The sequence below is a fragment of the Seriola aureovittata genome, chromosome 8, assembly GCF_021018895.1.
Source record: "Seriola aureovittata isolate HTS-2021-v1 ecotype China chromosome 8, ASM2101889v1, whole genome shotgun sequence".
Classification (NCBI taxonomy): domain Eukaryota; kingdom Metazoa; phylum Chordata; class Actinopteri; order Carangiformes; family Carangidae; genus Seriola; species Seriola aureovittata.
Window position 1 is genome coordinate 833,637 of NC_079371.1, and position 23,770 is coordinate 857,406.

The 23,770-nt window shown below is 42.0% G+C and overlaps 2 protein-coding genes across 6 annotated transcripts; both read left to right on the top strand.

The window, feature by feature from the left end:
• The first annotated feature begins 4,338 nt into the window (after nucleotides 1-4,338).
• Nucleotides 4,339-17,644, top strand: LOC130173558 (protein NLRC3-like). 4 transcript variants are annotated; one of them, XM_056382946.1, is made up of 12 exons: nucleotides 4,339-4,428; nucleotides 5,169-5,294; nucleotides 5,719-5,826; nucleotides 5,928-6,035; nucleotides 6,126-6,254; nucleotides 7,803-7,881; nucleotides 8,024-8,249; nucleotides 8,417-10,220; nucleotides 11,192-11,365; nucleotides 12,908-13,081; nucleotides 15,157-15,203; nucleotides 15,345-17,644. In XM_056382946.1, exons 2-12 carry the CDS (start codon nucleotides 5,206-5,208, stop codon nucleotides 15,974-15,976), a joined length of 3,570 nt encoding a protein of 1,189 aa, XP_056238921.1. In that variant the 5' UTR covers nucleotides 4,339-4,428; nucleotides 5,169-5,205; the 3' UTR covers nucleotides 15,977-17,644. The 4 variants fall into 4 exon arrangements, with proteins under 4 accessions (XP_056238921.1, XP_056238924.1, XP_056238922.1 ...); XM_056382947.1 differs by having other exon boundaries at nucleotides 4,349-4,428; nucleotides 5,172-5,294; XM_056382948.1 differs by lacking the exon at nucleotides 4,339-4,428 and adding an exon at nucleotides 4,459-4,481 and having other exon boundaries at nucleotides 5,172-5,294.
• Nucleotides 17,645-18,212: 568 nt separating this feature from the next.
• On the top strand, nucleotides 18,213-23,683 carry LOC130173560 (neoverrucotoxin subunit alpha-like). Of its 2 annotated transcripts, XM_056382950.1 has the most exons (4): nucleotides 18,213-18,453; nucleotides 18,951-19,124; nucleotides 21,196-21,242; nucleotides 21,384-23,683. In XM_056382950.1, exons 1-4 carry the CDS (start codon nucleotides 18,440-18,442, stop codon nucleotides 22,013-22,015), a joined length of 867 nt encoding a protein of 288 aa, XP_056238925.1. In that variant the 5' UTR covers nucleotides 18,213-18,439; the 3' UTR covers nucleotides 22,016-23,683. The 2 variants fall into 2 exon arrangements, with proteins under 2 accessions (XP_056238925.1, XP_056238926.1); XM_056382951.1 differs by lacking the exon at nucleotides 18,213-18,453 and having other exon boundaries at nucleotides 18,843-19,124; nucleotides 20,359-21,242.
• Nucleotides 23,684-23,770: the final 87 nt, after the last annotated feature.

Here is a 23,770-nt window from a genome sequence, read left to right on the forward strand (position 1 = left end):
TCCTCTAGTCATTTAGTCTGGTGTTTTAATCTTATACTTCAGGTAATAAATCCAAACCTTAGCTACTGATATAGTGTATGGGCCAGTACTTCTCCACATATCTCCATAAAATCAACATGATCCAGAAAAGGTTTGTCAGACTGGCCACGTTTGAAAGTCCAAGGAGCCGTCTGCTTCTCTATTTCATAAACTTAAACTATAGGAACTATTTTTGATATAAACTTCCTACAAACATGTATTTTCATTTATAAAGTGAGATCATGGAACAGAAATCTACCAACTGATGGAAATCTGAGAATGAAGAGTTGACAAGATGATGAAGTTGTCTTTATATATTTTAATAAGAGCTTTGCAAAGGATCAGTAAAGTCACACAGAGTGTAATCACAGACTGATATCAAACAAACTGAACATGAACTTTATAGGAAGAGTGAAGGAGGAGGCGTGGTCAGGATGTGTGTGTGGACACTTATGGATGCCATCAAAACTCAGAAGCAGCAGCTGCGTGCTCGAGGACAAGGACCCTAAGTCTGTAACAGATACCAGATGAGGAGTTTACAGGTGAGAACAGATTCATGTCCAACGTTACACAAAGTGCAGAATATGATTTTTCTATTACATTTCCTCCCTTTTGATCAGACTTGATCACCATTAAAGGAAAAATCCAGATTATATTTTCATCAGTGAACATCCTCACACATGGTAACGTAATGAAAACGTGTAACAGAGATAAGGGTCGGGGTTCACCCTGACCCTAATCCATCCCATATAAAGTACAAGTTTAGTCTTCATCAAGATCAGGGATGTCTTGAGAATGATATGGTGGCATCCAATCAGGAGTAGTTAAGTGAGTCATCTGATGAGAAACTGACCCGTCAACTGTCCAATCAAGCTCCGGACACACGGGACCAGCAACAACCACAAGACACAAACATCCAGGACCACAGCGAGCGTCGTGAGACGTGGAGATGAGCGTTTCTTTCCACTCGCCAAACGTCCCCTCAACCCGTGACGTCACCTCATTGTCCACTCCTGCATTGTCCTTCAGTTCAACAGCTAAGGTTTCAAGCTCGGTCACAGCAGGTGTGAAGGTGCCATCCGGAGCAGTGTTATTTGGAGCGTATGTGCGACAGGAGCTGCCAAACATCACACAAACGCCGCCTTGTTCAGCCAACAGCAGATCCAGGGCCGTGCGGTTTTACCACGCCACTAGGCTGGCAGCATGTACCTGCTCACCCAAAGCTGCCAGGGCTTCACGTGTGGAGTTTACATAGTGTTGATGGTTATAATAGATGTCATTTATCCACTCAGTGTTTTTGGACGACTCAACTATTGTCTGAAAAACGGGAGTGCTGCAGTAAAGCCTCCCGCAATCTGGTCACGTTCTTTATATCCGTCAGGAACGCCGCGTGGCACGCCAGTAGAGTCAGTGTGGACCTGAGGGGCGTCAGAAAAGAGGTCACGCTTGCGACGGAGCGAAGTGTCTTTGTCAGTTTCAAAAGTGTGTGGGAAGCTGTTTCTCAGATGAGCTTCCCAGGCTGTAACAGCATTATCATTTGGGTCAGCTGGAGGTGTCGGCCCACTGTGTGTGTTGTGGTTCTCTGTCGGACGAGGGAGATAGTTGTGAACAGTCTCATCGTCTTCTTGTTTACACGAGGAGATTTTGCAGATGTCCATTGTCACAGGGAAAGCTGTTTCCATGCTCACAGAGATCTGCGATGTGTCCTCTGTAGACTGCGTTGTCATTATGAGCCCAGTGGGGGTTTTCCAGTCTCACCTCATCCTCTGGATATCCTGCTGAGACTGAGGCCCAGTTACTGCCCAGTTCTCCCATCAGGACTCGTCTCAGTTCAGAAGTTGGTGGGAGGAACTCTCTACAGAACACAGTCAGTTCAGAGGCAAATTTCACACCAGCTCCATCTGATGGTGATGGCAGGTGAGTCGTTGCCTGTTTAATGTCCTCCATAGTCCACGGTCTGTGGACTAGCATCACATGACCTTCAGCACCTGCTTCCTCCACCGTGGGGAAGTTCAGGACCTGGTGTAGGTTTCCCTCTGCGTCAGGTCTCACTGGTGACGGGGGGTTGAATGGATTTAGAGACGTTTGAACAGCAGACCAGACCTGGTATGAGGAGGGGAGGCAGAGTCATGCTGCGGACCTTTTGCTGCTGTTTCCCCATCCAAAAGTTGTGGTAAGCTAGATGTATGAGGATAGATGAGGGAACAGGAGATGGGGGAAGGCCAGGGTTATATGGCGCTGGTGCCCTCGGCCGTGGATCAGCCACCTGATGAGCCTGGATTTGGGCTGCAGGTTCATCATGTTGTTGTGGTGGGTTACAGCGTCATCTTGAGGTTTTATCTGTCCCTCCTTTGTGCTTCTTCCAGCCATAAACTAAATGATTTCCAGTCTACTATGAATTTACCTTTTTTATTCTCAGTGTCTTTTTCCTTCTCCTGCAGTCTTTCCCTCAGATGACTTAGCTGTCTGATACTGAAACTTCCTGTGCTCGGAAAACCACGTTCAGTCACACAAATGTTCATTTGTTTCACAGATGAATCTCCATAATTCACTGTCATGTAATTTATGTTTGGAGCGGTGAGATCCACATTATCATGTTTATGTTTTGTTCCATATTTACTGTTGACAATATCTATTTTAGTAAATTAAAAACTTAATAGGAGATTTAAGTTATGTCTTCAACTAATCTCCAAAGTACAGCCGTTAAGAATATCAGGAAAATAATCAATGTTAGTATGCCCAAAATAATAAGACCAATTTTAGTCTGTTGTCTTATTACTGTCAAATTCTCAATTTTTCTTTTTTTAAATTAGTCAAGATGATTAAAAACAGAATGATTAGAACAGAGTCGACTTTTCCTACATGTGTTTTTCTGAGTCTTACTTCACACTATATAATACTGTGTTCTTAGTAAACTCTTTTAACCCTTTACAAACTGTTCTGGTCAGATTTGACCCGTTCTGACATTTGACAGCAGTAAAAATACGATATAAATAAATAAATGTCTTTTAGCCTGAAAGTTTGAAGACTTTTCCTAAATGAACCCAAAATACACAAAAATGTTTAAAATATTATAAAATGTTATACTTTTGTACAGGTGCTGTGAATGTCTGAGCCGTATCTATTGAAGTGGACTGTAGATCCACAGATATTAGATCTGTGGGTCACATGAAGGAACATGGAGGTTTTAGGGGATCTTGAAACTGTGAAACTGTACATGCCCTGTCTGTGTGTGTTTGTTATGGGACAGTGGTGACACAGTTCAAGGCGGACCTCGACACTGTCACCAGAACCGTCTGTGTTCCCGCCACATCTGCCCAGGTTCCCCCAGAGACAGGCACCTGCTGGTCTCTGAAGGGTCATGGGGGGATCTGGAAACAGTGACAGAGTCAAACAGCATAGGAGTGATCATATATGGTGCACATAAGGAGCAGAGGTCACACAGAGGTCACACAGAGGTCACACAGAGGTCACACAGAGGTCAGAGGGTGCCTCCACACAGACACCAGATCTGCACCTGCACAAGCACCTGCAATGTAACAAAACAATGTCCGAATAAACATTAGAACCATTTATTCTGATCTGGGATCAGAGCAGAGATCGGGGGGGGGGGGGGGGGGGGGATCAGAGCAGAGAGTGAAATATTTATTTTCTGGTTTCAACTCCTTTAATAGTGTATGTGGATCTGTTGGTGCCCTCGGTACCACAGCTTTATTCACTGCTTGTAGATCTTGTACCATCCTCCAGCCAGTAGAGGGCGCTGTTTCTTAACAGGGAATAGTGGTGTGTTGCATGGAGAGTCAGGACATTCAATTATGACTCCTGCTTTGATTAGACTTGGTTCATGCCTTATAACAAATGTGTGGGTGCAGCAGCTGGGAAGAGCAGAGAAGGTCACTCCGCTCCTCTCTGATGATTCCTGTCTTGAAAACAAACAGAACTTTATAATATGAAAAGTTCACTTCAGGATGTGTACAGTTTTTCTTTAGGATAATTATGTTCATCTAGTCATAAAGTATCATAACTTTTCCAACAGTTTGTACCGGACAACACCAGATAAGGAGTTTACATGTGGGGACAGATTCACATTCAGGGATATATAAAGTTCAAACCAGTCACACAAAGTTCAAACCAGGTCACACAAAGTGCAGAATATGATTTTCTATAACATCAACATAATATAACTTTAACTGTTGTTCCACAGTGTTGTCGGGACTGTTCTCACATCGTATTCAGCCCATTAGAAAACCCTCATATCAAGTCTGTTTACCTGTTCTCATTCTTGTTGGCTCCGCCCGCGTGTTCCTCCTGTTACCTAGTCAACCGTGACGTCACGGCACCGCCCGTTGGACAGGTAAAGTTCACTTCTTGAGCTCGCGGAGCCGCGGCGTCCTCTCCCTCCGTCGAAAGGTATTTGTAAGCGACACTTTCCACAGTTTGACTCTTGAATGAAGTTTGTTCAGGTGAGTGAGGTGTTTACTTCCGGTAGGAACAGCAGAGATGTGACTAACAGTCAGCTCCCAGCTTTGACTGGACACGTCTCACTGGTTCCGGGCTCGAACCGTCCGGTACCAGTGGCGGGAAAAGTCCCGAGTTGTGAGTGAGAAGAAACCGTCCCGACATTGATGTAACTTGTGTTGTTTGTGTGGTTTAAAGTAAAAGTGCAGCACCCCTCCCCCACACGCCTACCAGGCTGTAGGCCTGTTCACTTTAGTTTCATATTTAACGTTCCCGCTGTTGCTGCGTCATGTCGCGTGCTGCCATGGTCCCGTCTGTGTAAACTGCGTAGAGGCCATTTTGTGAAGGCGGGATTTGAACCTGTACTTCAGGAGAACCTACAGGTGAAGGTAGAAAGTCTCTGGGAGCTGATGTGGATTCAGGTAACATGGTTGATGTGTGGAGCTTTTGGCTGCGTGCTCTGACCGGATACAGTAGTACAGTACAGTGGTGTTCCAGATGTTGAAGAGCTTTTCAAAGTCCGTCAGACAGAAGTGAAAACTTCCACCAACATGGAAACTGTCAGATCAGTGTATTGATTATTGGGATGAAGCAGCTGTTCCAAAGCTCCATGGGTTTCCTCCCGTCAGAGCTCTGTGTGTTTGTCATGTGACTGAGAGGCATGATGGGAAATGATGTGTGCTCTCTCCCAGCAGGTTGTTGTGTTGGTGTGACGGTGGGGGCTCTGCTATGGATCAGTGTGAGGACAGAGAGGAGGAAGCCCCTCCCTCTGAAACCTCTCTGTGTGGGCAACATGACAGAACGACCACAGCTCAGAGGTAAGCATCTCTAACTCTTGTTCCATCAAGTCCACGTTAGGACGTCTATAATGTTCACTTCTATGTTTTATCATTGAGCTCAGAGTCAGTGATGGTGTTGTACTGGACTACATTATATTCAGAGGTGTTCCTAATATTCTGACCCCTGGTGTATGTAAACAGGGAATAGCTCTCAGTATAATGTCGTCAGTACAACACCAGCTTTAACTGTGACCTCTTTATAAATGTCTGACAGTGTCGACAAAACCTGAACATTATTATTGTTTTAAAGGTAGAATTTAAAGCACAACTGTTGTTCTGAATTACAACAGATTGCACAGCTGTATCTAATAAAGTGTGCACTCAGTGTATGTTAAAACTTTAACGTATTTTACATCAGTATTTTGTCCAATATTCACATGTATCATTGATGTTTTTGTATCAGGATCCATCAGAGACCTAAATCTCCTGATCCCAGCTGTGTGTCCTTCAAGAGCGACCGGTCGAAGGGGATTGGTATTGATTTTAAACAAAGACATTTATCTGATAAAAAGTAAGTTTGTCTCAGTATTAATAGTTTATTATATATTGCTTCAACTGAATATGTGACTGTTAATTCATTATTCATTCATTATTTTATTTCTTTGTCATCAGGATCCATCAGAGACCTAAATCTCCTGATCCCAGCTGTTTGTCCTTCAAGAGCGACCGGTCGAAGGAGATTGTTACTAATTTTAAACAAAGACATTTATCTGATGAAAAGTAAGTTTGTCTCAGTATTAATACTTTATTATATGTTGCTTCAACTCAATATGTGACTGTTAATTCATTATTTTGTTTCTTTTTCATCAGGATCCATCAGAGACCAGACTCTCCTGGACCTGGTTCTGAGCCTGAACCCAGCTGTGTGTCCATGAAGAGTGACAACAGTATGAGGTTTCCTTTAGACTTCAAAGATAAACTCCAGTCGGTCGATCCAAGGTAAGAATGTCAGACTGATGATGGAAAGTCTTTCCTGACACATTACAGTGTGATATTCATCCTCTGTTGATGCTGCTCTGTTTCCCACTGAGCACAAACACGTCTAAACTACATCAGAGAGACATGATATCAGTTCACAGGAGTCAGGGTCAAAGTTTTCTTGCATTAATTCAGGACGTTTCACTGAACATCACTAATAACACGTCTGAAAAACGTTGGACGTAAAGACGCTACGACTGAAGACATGATACCTGTCGTTTTGTAAAAAGGTGCAACTCACCTGAAGACCTCACCTACTAAATCTGAGATGAAATGACTTTATAAATATACATTGCAGTGTTTCCTCTAGGATTTTTTCGGGGGGGGGGGGGGTAGAGTCAGTGGCAAAGTTTGCACCCAGGCTCATCTCTCTCTCCTGCTGCTCTGCTCTCCTCCACTTTGTTTAACAACTCCTCCCTGTCTAATGTCACTTGTCTAATAAGATTACATTAAAAGTGTGAGTAACGTAACGCTAACAGCGTTATATAATTTACACTCACATCACATCTGATTACAAGTGTGAACATTAAAATACTATTTTTGACCTAACCATCATCATTTACGAGTCAGTAAAAGGCTTATGATGCTTCCTGACCAGCGTCTTCTTCATCTGTTGTTCTCTTCTTAGAGAAGTATCTGAACAAGCTCATCTGAAAATGCAGTCAGCAGTTAAAACATAATGACGTGTAGGTATTAGCTTAATGCTAACAATTAGTTTAAGTTAGCGTCACTGAGTTGGCTAATAAGTCTACCTTTTCTCCGGTAACTCGCTGCCTTATTCCTCACGACACGATCCCCCAACCACCCCATTCCCTCCCCTCCCCTCCCCCGCTGTTGCCCCCATCATCACACAGGCTGTGCTGTGAAGGTGCATTTGCGACAATTTAAAAAGAAAAAAAAGAAATTTGACGGCGTGGCGGCTCGCCACTGCTAAATGAATGTAGAGGAAACACTGACATTCATAAAAAAGATCTCTGCAAGCTTTTCATTATTTAAAAATAATAATTCTGAAACTTCATTAAGAGAATAAAAACAAATAAAATGTGACACCTAATACATTACATACACATAATACAAAATACCTTTTAGTGAGGGAACCATAAACTGAAACAACAACAACAACAACAACACAAAACTCTCATGTAGTCACATGGTTTGTGTTCAGTAGGACTACATCACTCTTCTCTCACCAAAGACACTGGATGAAATCACAGGTTTTCAGGTCAGACTTTAGATTTAAAGTAGAAATTAAAAAGTGGTTGTGTTTCTATGGTAACGACTCACACAATCAGGTGGTAGGATGGTAGTAGTGTGTCTGCTGCTCAGCTTCCTCTTCACTCAGCTCACCTTATAATAACTGTCACTCAGCAGGACTAGTAAACCTTTACCGCTACAGGGAGTCGTCTGATTGGCTGTCACATCCAAACATGACTTCATGGACCTTCAGCTTGTGTCTGTCTCTGTGTGGACAGACATAATGTGAGCTCATTCTTCATGATTCCTCCACAGAGTGGACCAGGAAAGCTCAGAGGTTCCCAGTGCTCAGTCTGCCCAGCAGCATCAAACACAGCTGGACTCCATATTTATGGTCTGTACATGTACAACAACTACTGTTCCATCTGTTGTGTTCACAATAATCTCCATGCTGCACTTTCAGACCAGTGGACTGTCAGTCTGTCCAACATGGATCTGATGTTTGATGCTGTCATTCATATAGTTTTCTGTTCCAGCTGCTGGAGGAGAACATGGTCACTTTTGTGAAGAACCAGCTGAAGAAGATGCAGAAGCTTCTGAGTCCAGATTACCCAGAATGCTCAGGGAGTCAGAGGGACGATGAGGAGGTGATGGATGGTGAGGATGAAGAGCAGAGGAGCAGCAGAGAGGCATTTGAGAAGATCACAGTGAACTTCCTGAGGAGAATGAAGCAGGAGGAGCTGGCTGACTGTCTGCAGAGCAGTAAGAGGATTTCTCTAAAGATTCAACATGATGGAGAAATGAGACATTTACTAACATCAACACATGGAGGGAAACATGTTCATACATGTTTTCTTTAGGGGGATGAAATGATGAAATATTGACTTTATAGTTTCTTCATTGATCTTATTTGTTGTTTGTTCCTTCAGAACTTGTTGCTGCAGTTTGTCGACGTGAACTCAAATCTACCCTGAAGAAGAAGTTCCAGTGTGTGTTTGAGGGGATCACTAAAGCAGGAAACCCGACCCTTCTGAAGCAGATCTACACAGAGCTCTACATCACAGAGGGAGGGACTGGAGAGGTCAATGATCAACATGAGGTCAGACAGATTGAAACAGCATCCAGGAAACCAGTCAGACCAGAAACAACCATCAGACAAGAAGACATCTTTAAAGCCTCACCTGGAAGAGACGGACCAATCAGAACAGTGATGACAAGGGGAGTGGCTGGCATTGGGAAAACAGTCTTAACACAGAAGTTCACTCTGGACTGGGCTGAAGACAAAGCCAACCAGGACATACAGTTCACATTTCCATTCACCTTCAGAGAGCTGAATGTGCTGAAAGAGAGAAAGTTCAGCTTGGTGGAACTTGTTCATCACTTCTTTACTGAAACCAAAGAAGCAGGAATCTGCAGGTTTGATCAGTTCCAGGTCGTGTTCATCTTTGACGGTCTGGATGAGTGTAGACCTCCTCTGGACTTCCACAACACTGAGATCCTGACTGATGTTACAGAGTCCACCTCAGTGGACGTGCTGCTGACAAACCTCATCAGGGGGAAACTGCTTCCCTCTGCTCGCCTCTGGATAACCACACGACCTGCAGCAGCCAATCAGATCCCTCCTCAGTGTGTTGACATGGTGACAGAGGTCAGAGGGTTCACTGACCCACAGAAGGAGGAGTACTTCAGGAAGAGGTTCAGAGAGGAGGAGCAGGCCAGCAGCATCATCTCCCACATCAAGACATCACGAAGCCTCCACATCATGTGCCACATCCCAGTCTTCTGCTGGATCACTGCTACAGTTCTGGAGGAGGTGTTGAAAACCAGATGGAGAGGAGAGCTGCCCAAGACCCTGACTGAGATGTACATCCACTTCCTGGTGGTTCAGTCCAAACTGAAGAAGGTCAAGTATGATGGAGGATCTGAGACAGATCCACACTGGAGTCCAGAGAGCAGGAAGATGATTGAGTCTCTGGGAAAACTGGCTTTTGAGCAGCTGCAGAAAGGAAACCTGATCTTCTATGAATCAGACCTGACAGAGTGTGGCATCGATATCAGAGCAGCCTCAGTGTACTCAGGAGTGTTCACACAGATCTTTAAAGAGGAGAGAGGCCTGTACCAGGACAAGGTGTTCTGCTTCGTCCATCTGAGTGTTCAGGAGTTTCTGGCTGCTCTTCATGTTCATCTGACCTTCATCAAGTCTGGACTCAATCTGATGTCAGAAGAACAATCAACTTCCTGGTTATCTAAAGTCTTCAGGGACAAATCTAAACCCAAACATTTCTACCAGAGAGCTGTGGACGAGGCCTTACAGAGTCCAAATGGACACCTGGACTTGTTCCTCCGCTTCCTCCTGGGTCTTTCACTGCAGACCAATCAGACTCTCCTACGAGGTCTGATGTCACAGACAGGAAGTGACTCACAGACCAATCAGGAAACAGTCCAGTACATCAAGAAGAAGATTGAAGAGACTCCCTCTGCAGAGAAAAGCATCAACCTGTTCCACTGTCTGAATGAACTGAATGATCGTTCTCTAGTGGAGCAGATCCAACAGTCCCTGAGATCAGGACGTCTCTCCACAGATAAACTGTCTCCTGCTCAATGGTCAGCTCTGGTCTTCATCTTACTGTCATCAGAAGAAGATCTGGACGTGTTTGACCTGAAGAAATACTCTGCTTCAGAGGAGGCTCTTCTGAAGCTGCTGCCAGTGGTCAAAGCCTCCAACAAAGCTCTGTAAGTCCACAGATATTTGGATTCATGGAAAAGGTTTCTGTTACATTTTAAGATGAGAGAAAAACAAATGAATTAATCAACATGAAGTATTTCTCCACATTGACGGATGTCACAGATCACAGTACAGCTGGCCTTTAGTCATCGGCCCACCAGCAGCAGTAGTTGGTCCTTAAAGAAAACTGTCAGTTTCAAAGTTTTACATAATTTTTAATCATAAATATTGAATTTATCATTTTTAATACAGTGTTCAATTAAATCCAAACACATATGACTCTGTTATATTGAACACTGCCCTGATATGAAGTCATGCATGTAAACCACAGCTCTGTGCCTCATTCTGCAACATGTGGTTAAAACAGCACATGGTGCTGGAGTGAACACCAGAAACAGATCAATACTATAGTCCACCTTACTGAAATAAATCAAGTAGCCATAGAACTAAATCAGTTTTAATGCCACAGCTTCAGCAGACACGACCAGAACAGGTTTGATGGGAGCAATTACATCTCTCTGATACAATCCTAAAACCAAGAATCGTGTAAATCATATTTATTTTTAAATGAATTAAAGAGGAAACAGATGAAACATGTTGAAAACAGAAAGTCCTGCATTTGATTCATGCCTGAAAAATATGTTCCTCCCTCTGAACATTGCTGAAAGAAGTTGGTTGGTGCTTGGCTGAAGCTAACTGCCTCTGTCTTGAGTGGTGTGTTTAAACAGCCTCTCTCATGTCTTTATTTCTTCTTCTACATTTCATCAGGAATTTAAATTTTCAGTGTTGAAAAACTTTCAGTGATTTTCTTCTTCTTCAGCTTCATATAAAACGTACAGATATAAACTCTGCAGCTTGTTTAGAATAGAGCATCAAATACTTCAAATGTGAGAAGAGATTACACATCACCAAAAACATAAAGTGTGATTTTATTTGAATACTAATGTTATTTCTGTTCTTGTTCATATCATCTCTTCAGACTGAGTGTCTGTAACCTCTCAGAGAGAAGCTGTGAAGCTCTGTCCTCAGTCCTCAGCTCCCAGTCCTCCAGTCTGAGACACCTGGACCTGAGTAACAACAACCTGCAGGATTCAGGAGTGAAGCTGATCTCTGCTGGACTGGAGAGTCCACACTGTGCACTGGAGACTCTCAGGTCAGGTCAACCTGTTCAAATATGATCAATGTTCTAATCCTGATCAATAAATGATAAACCTGTGCATGTTCCTTCTGTTTATTATTATAGAACCAGTTATAGTCGTTTATTCACTGATCAGTTGATGATCAATTATTTTTACACCTCCGTGCTGACGACAGTCTTTCCAGGTGATCTCTGTAACGCCTTGAGGGAACTTCTTCAAATTTGGATTCAAGGATGAACTGATTAGATTTTGGTGGTCAAAGGTCACTGTGACTGCTCTCACAACACCTTTTAGACATTGCATTAATTGCTCAAATGCCACCAATCTGGTTTAGAACTACAGACTTTCTCACACCTTAGTGACAGGACGTATCCCAATATAGTGCTGCGATATGAACATGTGCAATAATCACATCGCAAAAGACCGAGAGAAACGATGAACTAGAAAAATCATTTTGTTTGCACACACCATTTATTCACACTGAGTTTTCAAGGCGTAGCTCCTGAGCTAAATGAACCAGAAAAAAACGACTGAATGTTCTCCACGTTCACACACACACACACACACACACACACACACACACACACACACACACAGAGGAGATGACCTATAATGACCTTTGTCTGTGTTCTTCATTCAGCTTCACTGTGTTTTCATGTCAGGAATATTATTTAGTTTATAGATATTTTACATTAGTTTCCATAGAGATATTATTGAGTTCATATACAGTGACTCTGCTGCTGTGAACATTATTGTTGCTGCTCTAGAAACTAATTTTGTCTATTCTAATCCTGTTGTAAATATTATTGTTTTAAAAGTAATAATAAGAATCAATACAAGTATCAATAAAGAGCAGATAAGCTGTAATGTATTGATGAGATGAGGTAGATCTAACATTATACAGCTACACCTGATGTAGCTGTATACACCCTACACCCTGTCTCACTGCTGCAGCCTCAACATGAGCCTCCAGACACTTAGAGAAAACCTGTATTCACACTCAGTGAACATGTGACCTGTCAGATGAAGCCTGGACACAGGGGTCATGGTGTCAATCAGGTGAGGTCATTTAGCACCATGGTGGAGGAAAACATAGGGACTGTATATGTGCACTTCAATATTTGTTCATTTATCTCAAGTCACATCGTCATTGAAATATTGAACAGTCTTATTGCATAATTTCCTCATATCCTGCAGGACTAGCCCAGCGTCATTTACTGTCATTTACAGTCATTTACAGTCTTTCCTCTAAGCTCAACAACACTGGGTGATTAATGACATCTAGTGAAAGAGAGTGAACAAGTTTGATTTGTGGCTGAAATTCTCTCTTTGTGTATTTAAGTTTGTTTTAACCAACAACTGAAACTGAGTGGAGCTGATAAGGAAACGTAGCGTGCTGCCAGTGAGGTCTGATTGTTGGTTTATATTAGTGGTCACATGGATGAAATTCCAGTTTGATAGACTGGTGGTGATGGTAATGTACTGGATCCCAGTGATGCAGTAACTTGTCCAGTCCACCCTCAGATTGTGTAACGTGTTGTTTTGTGTGTCTTCAGTCTGTCAGGATGTCTGGTCACAGAGGAAGGCTGTGCTTCTCTGGCCTCAGCTCTGACATCCAACCCCTCCCATCTGAGAGAGCTGGACCTGAGCTACAATCATCCAGGAGACTCAGGAGTGAAGCTGCTGTCTGCTGGACTGGAGGATCCACACTGGAGACTGGAGACTCTCAGGTATGGAGAGGCCTGCAGCCACAGACACTGAGCCACATGCAGTAACTACTCATACTAGTGATTTATTTATTGTCTCTATGAAACATTGACTAGCAGTGAGAGGGTTGCTGATTCATGTCCCGTCATGTGACGAGGGGAGCTGTAATAAGCTGCAGCTTTTCAGCCAGTATTGTTCTACTTTATTTCTATGTGTATTTACTTTGTATGAATATTAATAAGGAGCAGAATAAACTGAAGTGATTTTAGAGGATCTGTGGCATTCAGAGATTTAGTTTCACTTAGGATTCTCTCCCTGTCATTTATATACAGTATATGTAGAAGTGTGTGTGTGTGTGTGTGTGTGTGTGTGTGTGTGTGTGTGTGCGTGTGTGTGTGTGTGTGTCAGTTGGCAGTTTATTAAGTACACCCAGTTAAAACTAATGCAGTCTAATACAGCAGTCCTGTAGTAAATCCTACCTAACCCTTCATACACTTGAGTAGAGCTGCCACTAACCACTATTTTTCTAACGAATAATCTATCGACTATTTTATCAATAATCGATTAATCGAAACGAATAATTTTACTCCAGAAAATGGAAAAAGGACTGGCATGATCAATAATCCCAGATTCAGGCAGAAACATTTTCTCAAACACTTATTCAGTGTAAATTCTCAGGCAGCAGCAACGACTTTATGACTTTATGAGAGTTTTTATCAGCTACAAGGACCAAAGAGATTAAAAAGCTCCGTCCACTAATGAACAGACACTTACATGAAGTAATCCTTCACATGTCTGTGACTGATCTCACTGTGCAACATAATCAATAATAATCACACAGTAACACTGGTTAAACAAGACTTAGAGTGAAGGGGTTTGAACTGTGATGTGCTCATCCTCCCACAGTCAGACATTAAGCAGCTGTAGGGATGGGTATCGTTAGGATTTTATCTTGATCTGATCCATATCCTTATTGATCCAGCTCAGACTGTTACTGCTTCTTTTCTTTTTAAAAGAATAAATTCAGAACAGGATGTGAATTGATTGTTCTGGTTTGTTTCAGCCAGTCGCTCAGTTACAACAATCTGCCACGTTGTAAGATTCATGGTGAAGTCAGATCATCAGTTACAGGCTTTCGTTGTAGCGTTTCCTAACAGTTGGTCATCAGCTGAACCAGCGCCATGTTGTTGTGTGAAAGACACCGGGAGTCGGAGGAGGAAACATGACAACATCTCTTTTCTGTTTGTTGCTTGTTGAACAGATGGTTGGAGGAAGTTCTTATCGGCCTTTTAGGTTTTATTGCACTGACAGTAAAGTTCAGTGATAGTTGTCGTCGACTCCAGTAATCTTCAGTTCTCTTAATAGTGACACGTCACCACAAATAAATCAGTGTTTGTGTGAGAAACGATTCGTCGACGGCGTCGATCATGGCGACTAATGGAAGGCGTCCCTCTGGGACAGGAAGATGAAGAACCTTGATGAAAGAGGATGAGGAAGAAAAGTGGACAGAACACGACAGTGAATGTTGTTTCCATTGATGATGTGATGAGAATCGATCTGGGTTTTCTCCTCTCACGATATCGGTCCAATAAACCTGATGATGGATTTCCAGCATCTGCCTCTCTGTTGGAAGCGGCTCCCTGGGGCCTGATACGACAGGAGCCACGACTTGAATGTGACAAAGTGTTTGCATTTCAGTTTTGTGAAATATTGCTTTGTCTTCAGCAGCAGTGTATTAAGCAGGTGAATGGAAACACACCTGTAGTCTCCATATACTGCAGTAGAGTGAAGGAGCACGGTCGATGTTTCCTCTGCTGTGTGTTCATGTATGTGTGAGGAGCTCCGCCCCGCTGTCATGTGAACAGTAACCGACACAGAGAGAAGAGGAAGAAGTGATGGAATCAAACCAGAGCGACCACGTTTGCTCTAAGTTCAGGTTGTAGGAAGCTCCAGGTTACAGGTTCCTCCAGGGACAGAGAGAGAAACAGAAGCAGCGCCTCTTACTGAGACACAACAGTAGAGAATGAGTGACCTGTGTGTGTGAGAGCCATGTAATGTCCATGTCTGCATGCTGGTCTGACCCCCCTCCTCCTTTCAGGGCGGAGCCTGGTGGAGTCCCATGGTTGACTCCAGGTCTGAGGAAGTGTAAGTGTGTTTTTCATTTGATTCATCAAAACAAAGCAGCACATTCAACCATCTTCAAACTGATGTCATGAGTCATCATCAAACTGTCAATAACTGATCACATGATCAATAACTGCAGCTGTGTCTTGTTCTCTCCATCAGATTCCTGTGAACTCACAATCGACACAAACACAGTTCACAGACAGATCAAACTGTCTGACAACAACAGGAAGGTGACACATGTGGTGGAGGATCAGTCATATCCTGATCATCCAGACAGATTTGACCTTCGACCTCAGCTGCTGTGTTCAACTGGTCTGACTGGTCGCTGTTACTGGGAGGTCGAGTGGAGAGGAGGGGTTCATATATCAGTGAGTTACAGAGGAATCAGCAGGAAAGGAGACAGTAAAGACTGTGTGTTTGGATGGAACGATCAGTCCTGGAGTCTGAGCTGCTCTAATGATGGTTGTTACTTTGTCCGGCACAATGAGGAAAAAACACGCCTCCTCTCCTCTTCCTCTTCCTCTTCCTCCTCCTCCTCCTCCTCTTCCTCCTCCTCCTCCCCCTCCTCCTCCTCCTCCTCCTCCTCCTCCTCCTCTTCCTCCTCCTCCTCCTCCTCCTCTAACAGAGTAGCAGTGTATGTGGACTGTCCTGCTGGCTCTCTGTCCTTCTACAGAGTCTCCTCTGACTCACTGATCCACCTCCACACCTTCAACACCACCTTCACTGAACCTCTGTATCCTGGGTTTGGACTCTGGTATCATGGGTCTGTTTCTTCTGTGTGTCTGTTGTAGACAGAACCTCCTCCTGTTGGAGAAACTGTCTCACTGCTGCCCAGATAGTTCAGTCTGTACAGGATCACACACAGCTGATGTTATTTAAAACCAACATGGTTTCCACATGGTTTCCAGTTTGTTGTTGTTTTCTGTGACAGTCTGTCGTTAACGATTGCAGATGTATCCAGAGGTTTTCCATGTAGATCCTGAACATCAGGCACAAACATGGTCTGCATGGATCACTTCATAGATTTTCATACTGAACAGCAACATAACATCACGTCACTGTTAACATGTCATACAAACAACCTCCTGTGTCTCTCTGCCCATGTTTGGCACTGGCAACAACATGAGCAAAACTCCACACAAGCTAAAATCAAGACTCAGCTGTGGAGACAAAACCAAAGATTTAAAGTGTTGGTCTGGAACAACTAGAAATCAGTCACAGAGGAGGAGCCACAGAAAAATGAAGAGAGATATATTCCCTCAGAACTACAGTGTATAACCTTACTGGTATTTTACACTTTTAACTGGTGTCCTGTTTTTCCTCCTGTATATTTTACCTTTGCTTTTATTTGATGTATTTTCATTTCAGTTCTTTCACTTGATTGTGAAGCTCTTCATGTCTGTGACAAATGTTTTATAAGTAATAATACTGCTGAACGGCCGAGTTGAAGACAATCCAGTGGTCTTCCTGTAAATAACTGTGTTGCTTTGGGACCATAGACTGTAAATTTCACACGGTTCCAACTGAACAAATTATCACTAAATATAAATAACAATAATATATTTCTTCATATTTGCAGGAAGAGCAAAGTATTATAAAAATGACGCCAAGCTCTTTATTGAGGGAAAAGAAATTCACAGAGTAACATCCACTAAAAAGTTGATGATAAATGTTGCAGAACTACATCAATATTATTGAAAATCAGTGGGTGAAATCGACTCTTAAAATATGGAAAAATGTTGTAAAACAATATAAACTAGAGGGAGATATGTTAGTCCTTAAATTGTGTGCATACCACTCAGATTTTACACCGAATAGATTGGATACTACATTTAAGGACTGGTAGCTAAAGGAATAACAGTTTTATGTCTTTTTAAAGAGAAACACTAACTAGAAAAACAGGACGACTATCAATATCTGCAAATACTACATGATGTTAATATGAAAAACCTGATCAGGTACTCTATCACACCTGCCCAAAAATCCCATTATGATAATAGTCTCCCTTTTTGCTGGAGAAACTGTGGAAGTCAAAATGCAAACCACTGCCATGTTTTCTGGGACCTTGTCATCAAAGACTGTTGGAGAAGGAAACACAAGGCCCTACAAGACATTCTGAAATACATAATCCATAATTAACACTGTTTGCTTTGGACATATATCTCAAGACTGGACAAAACTAGAGAAATATTTAATGAATATCCTGCTGAGAGATTAACAGCTTTTATCAACCATAAATTGGAAAAATGTATTGTATACTGGGAAAAACTGATTCATTATGTAAAGTCACTACGGCTGGATTTTAGTTTTACAAACCAATAACCGCTATAGAGAAAAGATCACTCTCTATCTGCTCATGTTTTCTTTGTTTGTTTCTTCTTTTTCCATGTATGTATAGGTAAATACAAATGTCATAAATTCAGTCTCAAGTGTGAAATACATTGTATGGAATTATTATAGATGATGAATGTCATTAAAAAAATAATTATGAAAAGAAACTGATAAAAAATACATTACACTACATCTTAATAAATCCAAACCTTAGCTACTGATATAGTGTATGGGCCAGTACTTCTCCACATATCTCCATAAAATCAACATGATCCAGAAAAGGTTTGTCAGACTGGCCACGTTTGAAAGTCCAAGGAGCCGTCTGCTTCTCTATTTCATAAACTAAAAATATATGAAATATTTTTGATATAAACATCATACAAACATGTATTTTCATTTATAAAGTGAGATTACAGAACAAAAATCACACCAACACCAGAACACCAACTTACACCTGGTGGACACCTCACCTTCACTACCTGATATTAAAAGAAAGTTAAAAGAAGCATTAATAATCTCTCAGGTGGGAATCAGGGTAAACTAATAGGGTTTTGATTCATGTATTTTTGTTTTGTTTGTGTCTCTGGTTGATGGATTCATTTAAATATCTGTGTCACTTCCACTATATATTCTGTTGTTGAAGCTGTTTTCTTTTTTCCTTTCTCATTTTGTAAGAAGTAATTTTTGTTTTAAAAGTAATAATAAGAATCAATACAAGTATCAATAAAGAGCAGATAAGCTGTAATGTATTGATGAGATGAGGTAGATCTAACATTATACAGCTACACCTGATGTAGCTGTATACACCCTACACCCTGTCTCACTGCTGCAGCCTCAACATGAGCCTCCAGACACTTAGAGAAAACCTGTATTCACACTCAGTGAACATGTGACCTGTCAGATGAAGCCTGGACACAGGGGTCATGGTGTCAATCAGGTGAGGTCATTTAGCACCATGGTGGAGGAAAACATAGGGACTGTATATGTGCACTTCAATATTTGTTCATTTATCTCAAGTCACATCGTCATTGAAATATTGAACAGTCTTATTGCATAATTTCCTCATATCCTGCAGGACTAGCCCAGCGTCATTTACTGTCATTTACAGTCATTTACAGTCTTTCCTCTAAGCTCAACAACACTGGGTGATTAATGACATCTAGTGAAAGAGAGTGAACAAGTTTGATTTGTGGCTGAAATTCTCTCTTTGTGTATTTAAGTTTGTTTTAACCAACAACTGAAACTGAGTGGAGCTGATAAGGAAACGTAGCGTGCTGCCAGTGAGGTCTGATTGTTGGTTTATATTAGTGGTCACATGGATGAAATTCCAGTTTGATAGACTGGTGGTGATGGTAATGTACTGGATCCCAGTGATGCAGTAACTTGTCCAGTCCACCCTCAGATTGTGTAACGTGTTGTTTTGTGTGTCTTCAGTCTGTCAGGATGTCTGGTCACAGAGGAAGGCTGTGCTTCTCTGGCCTCAGCTCTGACATCCAACCCCTCCCATCTGAGAGAGCTGGACCTGAGCTACAATCATCCAGGAGACTCAGGAGTGAAGCTGCTGTCTGCTGGACTGGAGGATCCACACTGGAGACTGGAGACTCTCAGGTATGGAGAGGCCTGCAGCCACAGACACTGAGCCACATGCAGTAACTACTCATACTAGTGATTTATTTATTGTCTCTATGAAACATTGACTAGCAGTGAGAGGGTTGCTGATTCATGTCCCGTCATGTGACGAGGGGAGCTGTAATAAGCTGCAGCTTTTCAGCCAGTATTGTTCTACTTTATTTCTATGTGTATTTACTTTGTATGAATATTAATAAGGAGCAGAATAAACTGAAGTGATTTTAGAGGATCTGTGGCATTCAGAGATTTAGTTTCACTTAGGATTCTCTCCCTGTCATTTATATACAGTATATGTAGAAGTGTGTGTGTGTGTGTGTGTGTGTGTGTGTGTGTGTGTGTGTGTGTGTGTGTGTGTGTGAGTTGGCAGTTTATTAAGTACACCCAGTTAAAACTAATGCAGTCTAATACAGCAGTCCTGTAGTAAATCCTACCTAACCCTTCATACACTTGAGTAGAGCTGCCACTAACCACTATTTTTCTAACGAATAATCTATCGACTATTTTATCAATAATCGATTAATCGAAACGAATAATTTTACTCCAGAAAATGGAAAAAGGACTGGCATGATCAATAATCCCAGATTCAGGCAGAAACATTTTCTCAAACACTTATTCAGTGTAAATTCTCAGGCAGCAGCAACGACTTTATGACTTTATGAGAGTTTTTATCAGCTACAAGGACCAAAGAGATTAAAAAGCTCCGTCCACTAATGAACAGACACTTACATGAAGTAATCCTTCACATGTCTGTGACTGATCTCACTGTGCAACATAATCAATAATAATCACACAGTAACACTGGTTAAACAAGACTTAGAGTGAAGGGGTTTGAACTGTGATGTGCTCATCCTCCCACAGTCAGACATTAAGCAGCTGTAGGGATGGGTATCGTTAGGATTTTATCTTGATCTGATCCATATCCTTATTGATCCAGCTCAGACTGTTACTGCTTCTTTTCTTTTTAAAAGAATAAATTCAGAACAGGATGTGAATTGATTGTTCTGGTTTGTTTCAGCCAGTCGCTCAGTTACAACAATCTGCCACGTTGTAAGATTCATGGTGAAGTCAGATCATCAGTTACAGGCTTTCGTTGTAGCGTTTCCTAACAGTTGGTCATCAGCTGAACCAGCGCCATGTTGTTGTGTGAAAGACACCGGGAGTCGGAGGAGGAAACATGACAACATCTCTTTTCTGTTTGTTGCTTGTTGAACAGATGGTTGGAGGAAGTTCTTATCGGCCTTTTAGGTTTTATTGCACTGACAGTAAAGTTCAGTGATAGTTGTCGTCGACTCCAGTAATCTTCAGTTCTCTTAATAGTGACACGTCACCACAAATAAATCAGTGTTTGTGTGAGAAACGATTCGTCGACGGCGTCGATCATGGCGACTAATGGAAGGCGTCCCTCTGGGACAGGAAGATGAAGAACCTTGATGAAAGAGGATGAGGAAGAAAAGTGGACAGAACACGACAGTGAATGTTGTTTCCATTGATGATGTGATGAGAATCGATCTGGGTTTTCTCCTCTCACGATATCGGTCCAATAAACCTGATGATGGATTTCCAGCATCTGCCTCTCTGTTGGAAGCGGCTCCCTGGGGCCTGATACGACAGGAGCCACGACTTGAATGTGACAAAGTGTTTGCATTTCAGTTTTGTGAAATATTGCTTTGTCTTCAGCAGCAGTGTATTAAGCAGGTGAATGGAAACACACCTGTAGTCTCCATATACTGCAGTAGAGTGAAGGAGCACGGTCGATGTTTCCTCTGCTGTGTGTTCATGTATGTGTGAGGAGCTCCGCCCCGCTGTCATGTGAACAGTAACCGACACAGAGAGAAGAGGAAGAAGTGATGGAATCAAACCAGAGCGACCACGTTTGCTCTAAGTTCAGGTTGTAGGAAGCTCCAGGTTACAGGTTCCTCCAGGGACAGAGAGAGAAACAGAAGCAGCGCCTCTTACTGAGACACAACAGTAGAGAATGAGTGACCTGTGTGTGTGAGAGCCATGTAATGTCCATGTCTGCATGCTGGTCTGACCCCCCTCCTCCTTTCAGGGCGGAGCCTGGTGGAGTCCCATGGTTGACTCCAGGTCTGAGGAAGTGTAAGTGTGTTTTTCATTTGATTCATCAAAACAAAGCAGCACATTCAACCATCTTCAAACTGATGTCATGAGTCATCATCAAACTGTCAATAACTGATCACATGATCAATAACTGCAGCTGTGTCTTGTTCTCTCCATCAGATTCCTGTGAACTCACAATCGACACAAACACAGTTCACAGACAGATCAAACTGTCTGACAACAACAGGAAGGTGACACATGTGGTGGAGGATCAGTCATATCCTGATCATCCAGACAGATTTGACCTTCGACCTCAGCTGCTGTGTTCAACTGGTCTGACTGGTCGCTGTTACTGGGAGGTCGAGTGGAGAGGAGGGGTTCATATATCAGTGAGTTACAGAGGAATCAGCAGGAAAGGAGACAGTAAAGACTGTGTGTTTGGATGGAACGATCAGTCCTGGAGTCTGAGCTGCTCTAATGATGGTTGTTACTTTGTCCGGCACAATGAGGAAAAAACACGCCTCCTCTCCTCTTCCTCTTCCTCTTCCTCCTCCTCCTCCTCCTCTTCCTCCTCCTCCTCCCCCTCCTCCTCCTCCTCCTCCTCCTCCTCCTCTTCCTCCTCCTCCTCCTCCTCCTCCTCTAACAGAGTAGCAGTGTATGTGGACTGTCCTGCTGGCTCTCTGTCCTTCTACAGAGTCTCCTCTGACTCACTGATCCACCTCCACACCTTCAACACCACCTTCACTGAACCTCTGTATCCTGGGTTTGGACTCTGGTATCATGGGTCTGTTTCTTCTGTGTGTCTGTTGTAGACAGAACCTCCTCCTGTTGGAGAAACTGTCTCACTGCTGCCCAGATAGTTCAGTCTGTACAGGATCACACACAGCTGATGTTATTTAAAACCAACATGGTTTCCACATGGTTTCCAGTTTGTTGTTGTTTTCTGTGACAGTCTGTCGTTAACGATTGCAGATGTATCCAGAGGTTTTCCATGTAGATCCTGAACATCAGGCACAAACATGGTCTGCATGGATCACTTCATAGATTTTCATACTGAACAGCAACATAACATCACGTCACTGTTAACATGTCATACAAACAACCTCCTGTGTCTCTCTGCCCATGTTTGGCACTGGCAACAACATGAGCAAAACTCCACACAAGCTAAAATCAAGACTCAGCTGTGGAGACAAAACCAAAGATTTAAAGTGTTGGTCTGGAACAACTAGAAATCAGTCACAGAGGAGGAGCCACAGAAAAATGAAGAGAGATATATTCCCTCAGAACTACAGTGTATAACCTTACTGGTATTTTACACTTTTAACTGGTGTCCTGTTTTTCCTCCTGTATATTTTACCTTTGCTTTTATTTGATGTATTTTCATTTCAGTTCTTTCACTTGATTGTGAAGCTCTTCATGTCTGTGACAAATGTTTTATAAGTAATAATACTGCTGAACGGCCGAGTTGAAGACAATCCAGTGGTCTTCCTGTAAATAACTGTGTTGCTTTGGGACCATAGACTGTAAATTTCACACGGTTCCAACTGAACAAATTATCACTAAATATAAATAACAATAATATATTTCTTCATATTTGCAGGAAGAGCAAAGTATTATAAAAATGACGCCAAGCTCTTTATTGAGGGAAAAGAAATTCACAGAGTAACATCCACTAAAAAGTTGATGATAAATGTTGCAGAACTACATCAATATTATTGAAAATCAGTGGGTGAAATCGACTCTTAAAATATGGAAAAATGTTGTAAAACAATATAAACTAGAGGGAGATATGTTAGTCCTTAAATTGTGTGCATACCACTCAGATTTTACACCGAATAGATTGGATACTACATTTAAGGACTGGTAGCTAAAGGAATAACAGTTTTATGTCTTTTTAAAGAGAAACACTAACTAGAAAAACAGGACGACTATCAATATCTGCAAATACTACATGATGTTAATATGAAAAACCTGATCAGGTACTCTATCACACCTGCCCAAAAATCCCATTATGATAATAGTCTCCCTTTTTGCTGGAGAAACTGTGGAAGTCAAAATGCAAACCACTGCCATGTTTTCTGGGACCTTGTCATCAAAGACTGTTGGAGAAGGAAACACAAGGCCCTACAAGACATTCTGAAATACATAATCCATAATTAACACTGTTTGCTTTGGACATATATCTCAAGACTGGACAAAACTAGAGAAATATTTAATGAATATCCTGCTGAGAGATTAACAGCTTTTATCAACCATAAATTGGAAAAATGTATTGTATACTGGGAAAAACTGATTCATTATGTAAAGTCACTACGGCTGGATTTTAGTTTTACAAACCAATAACCGCTATAGAGAAAAGATCACTCTCTATCTGCTCATGTTTTCTTTGTTTGTTTCTTCTTTTTCCATGTATGTATAGGTAAATACAAATGTCATAAATTCAGTCTCAAGTGTGAAATACATTGTATGGAATTATTATAGATGATGAATGTCATTAAAAAAATAATTATGAAAAGAAACTGATAAAAAATACATTACACTACATCTTAATAAATCCAAACCTTAGC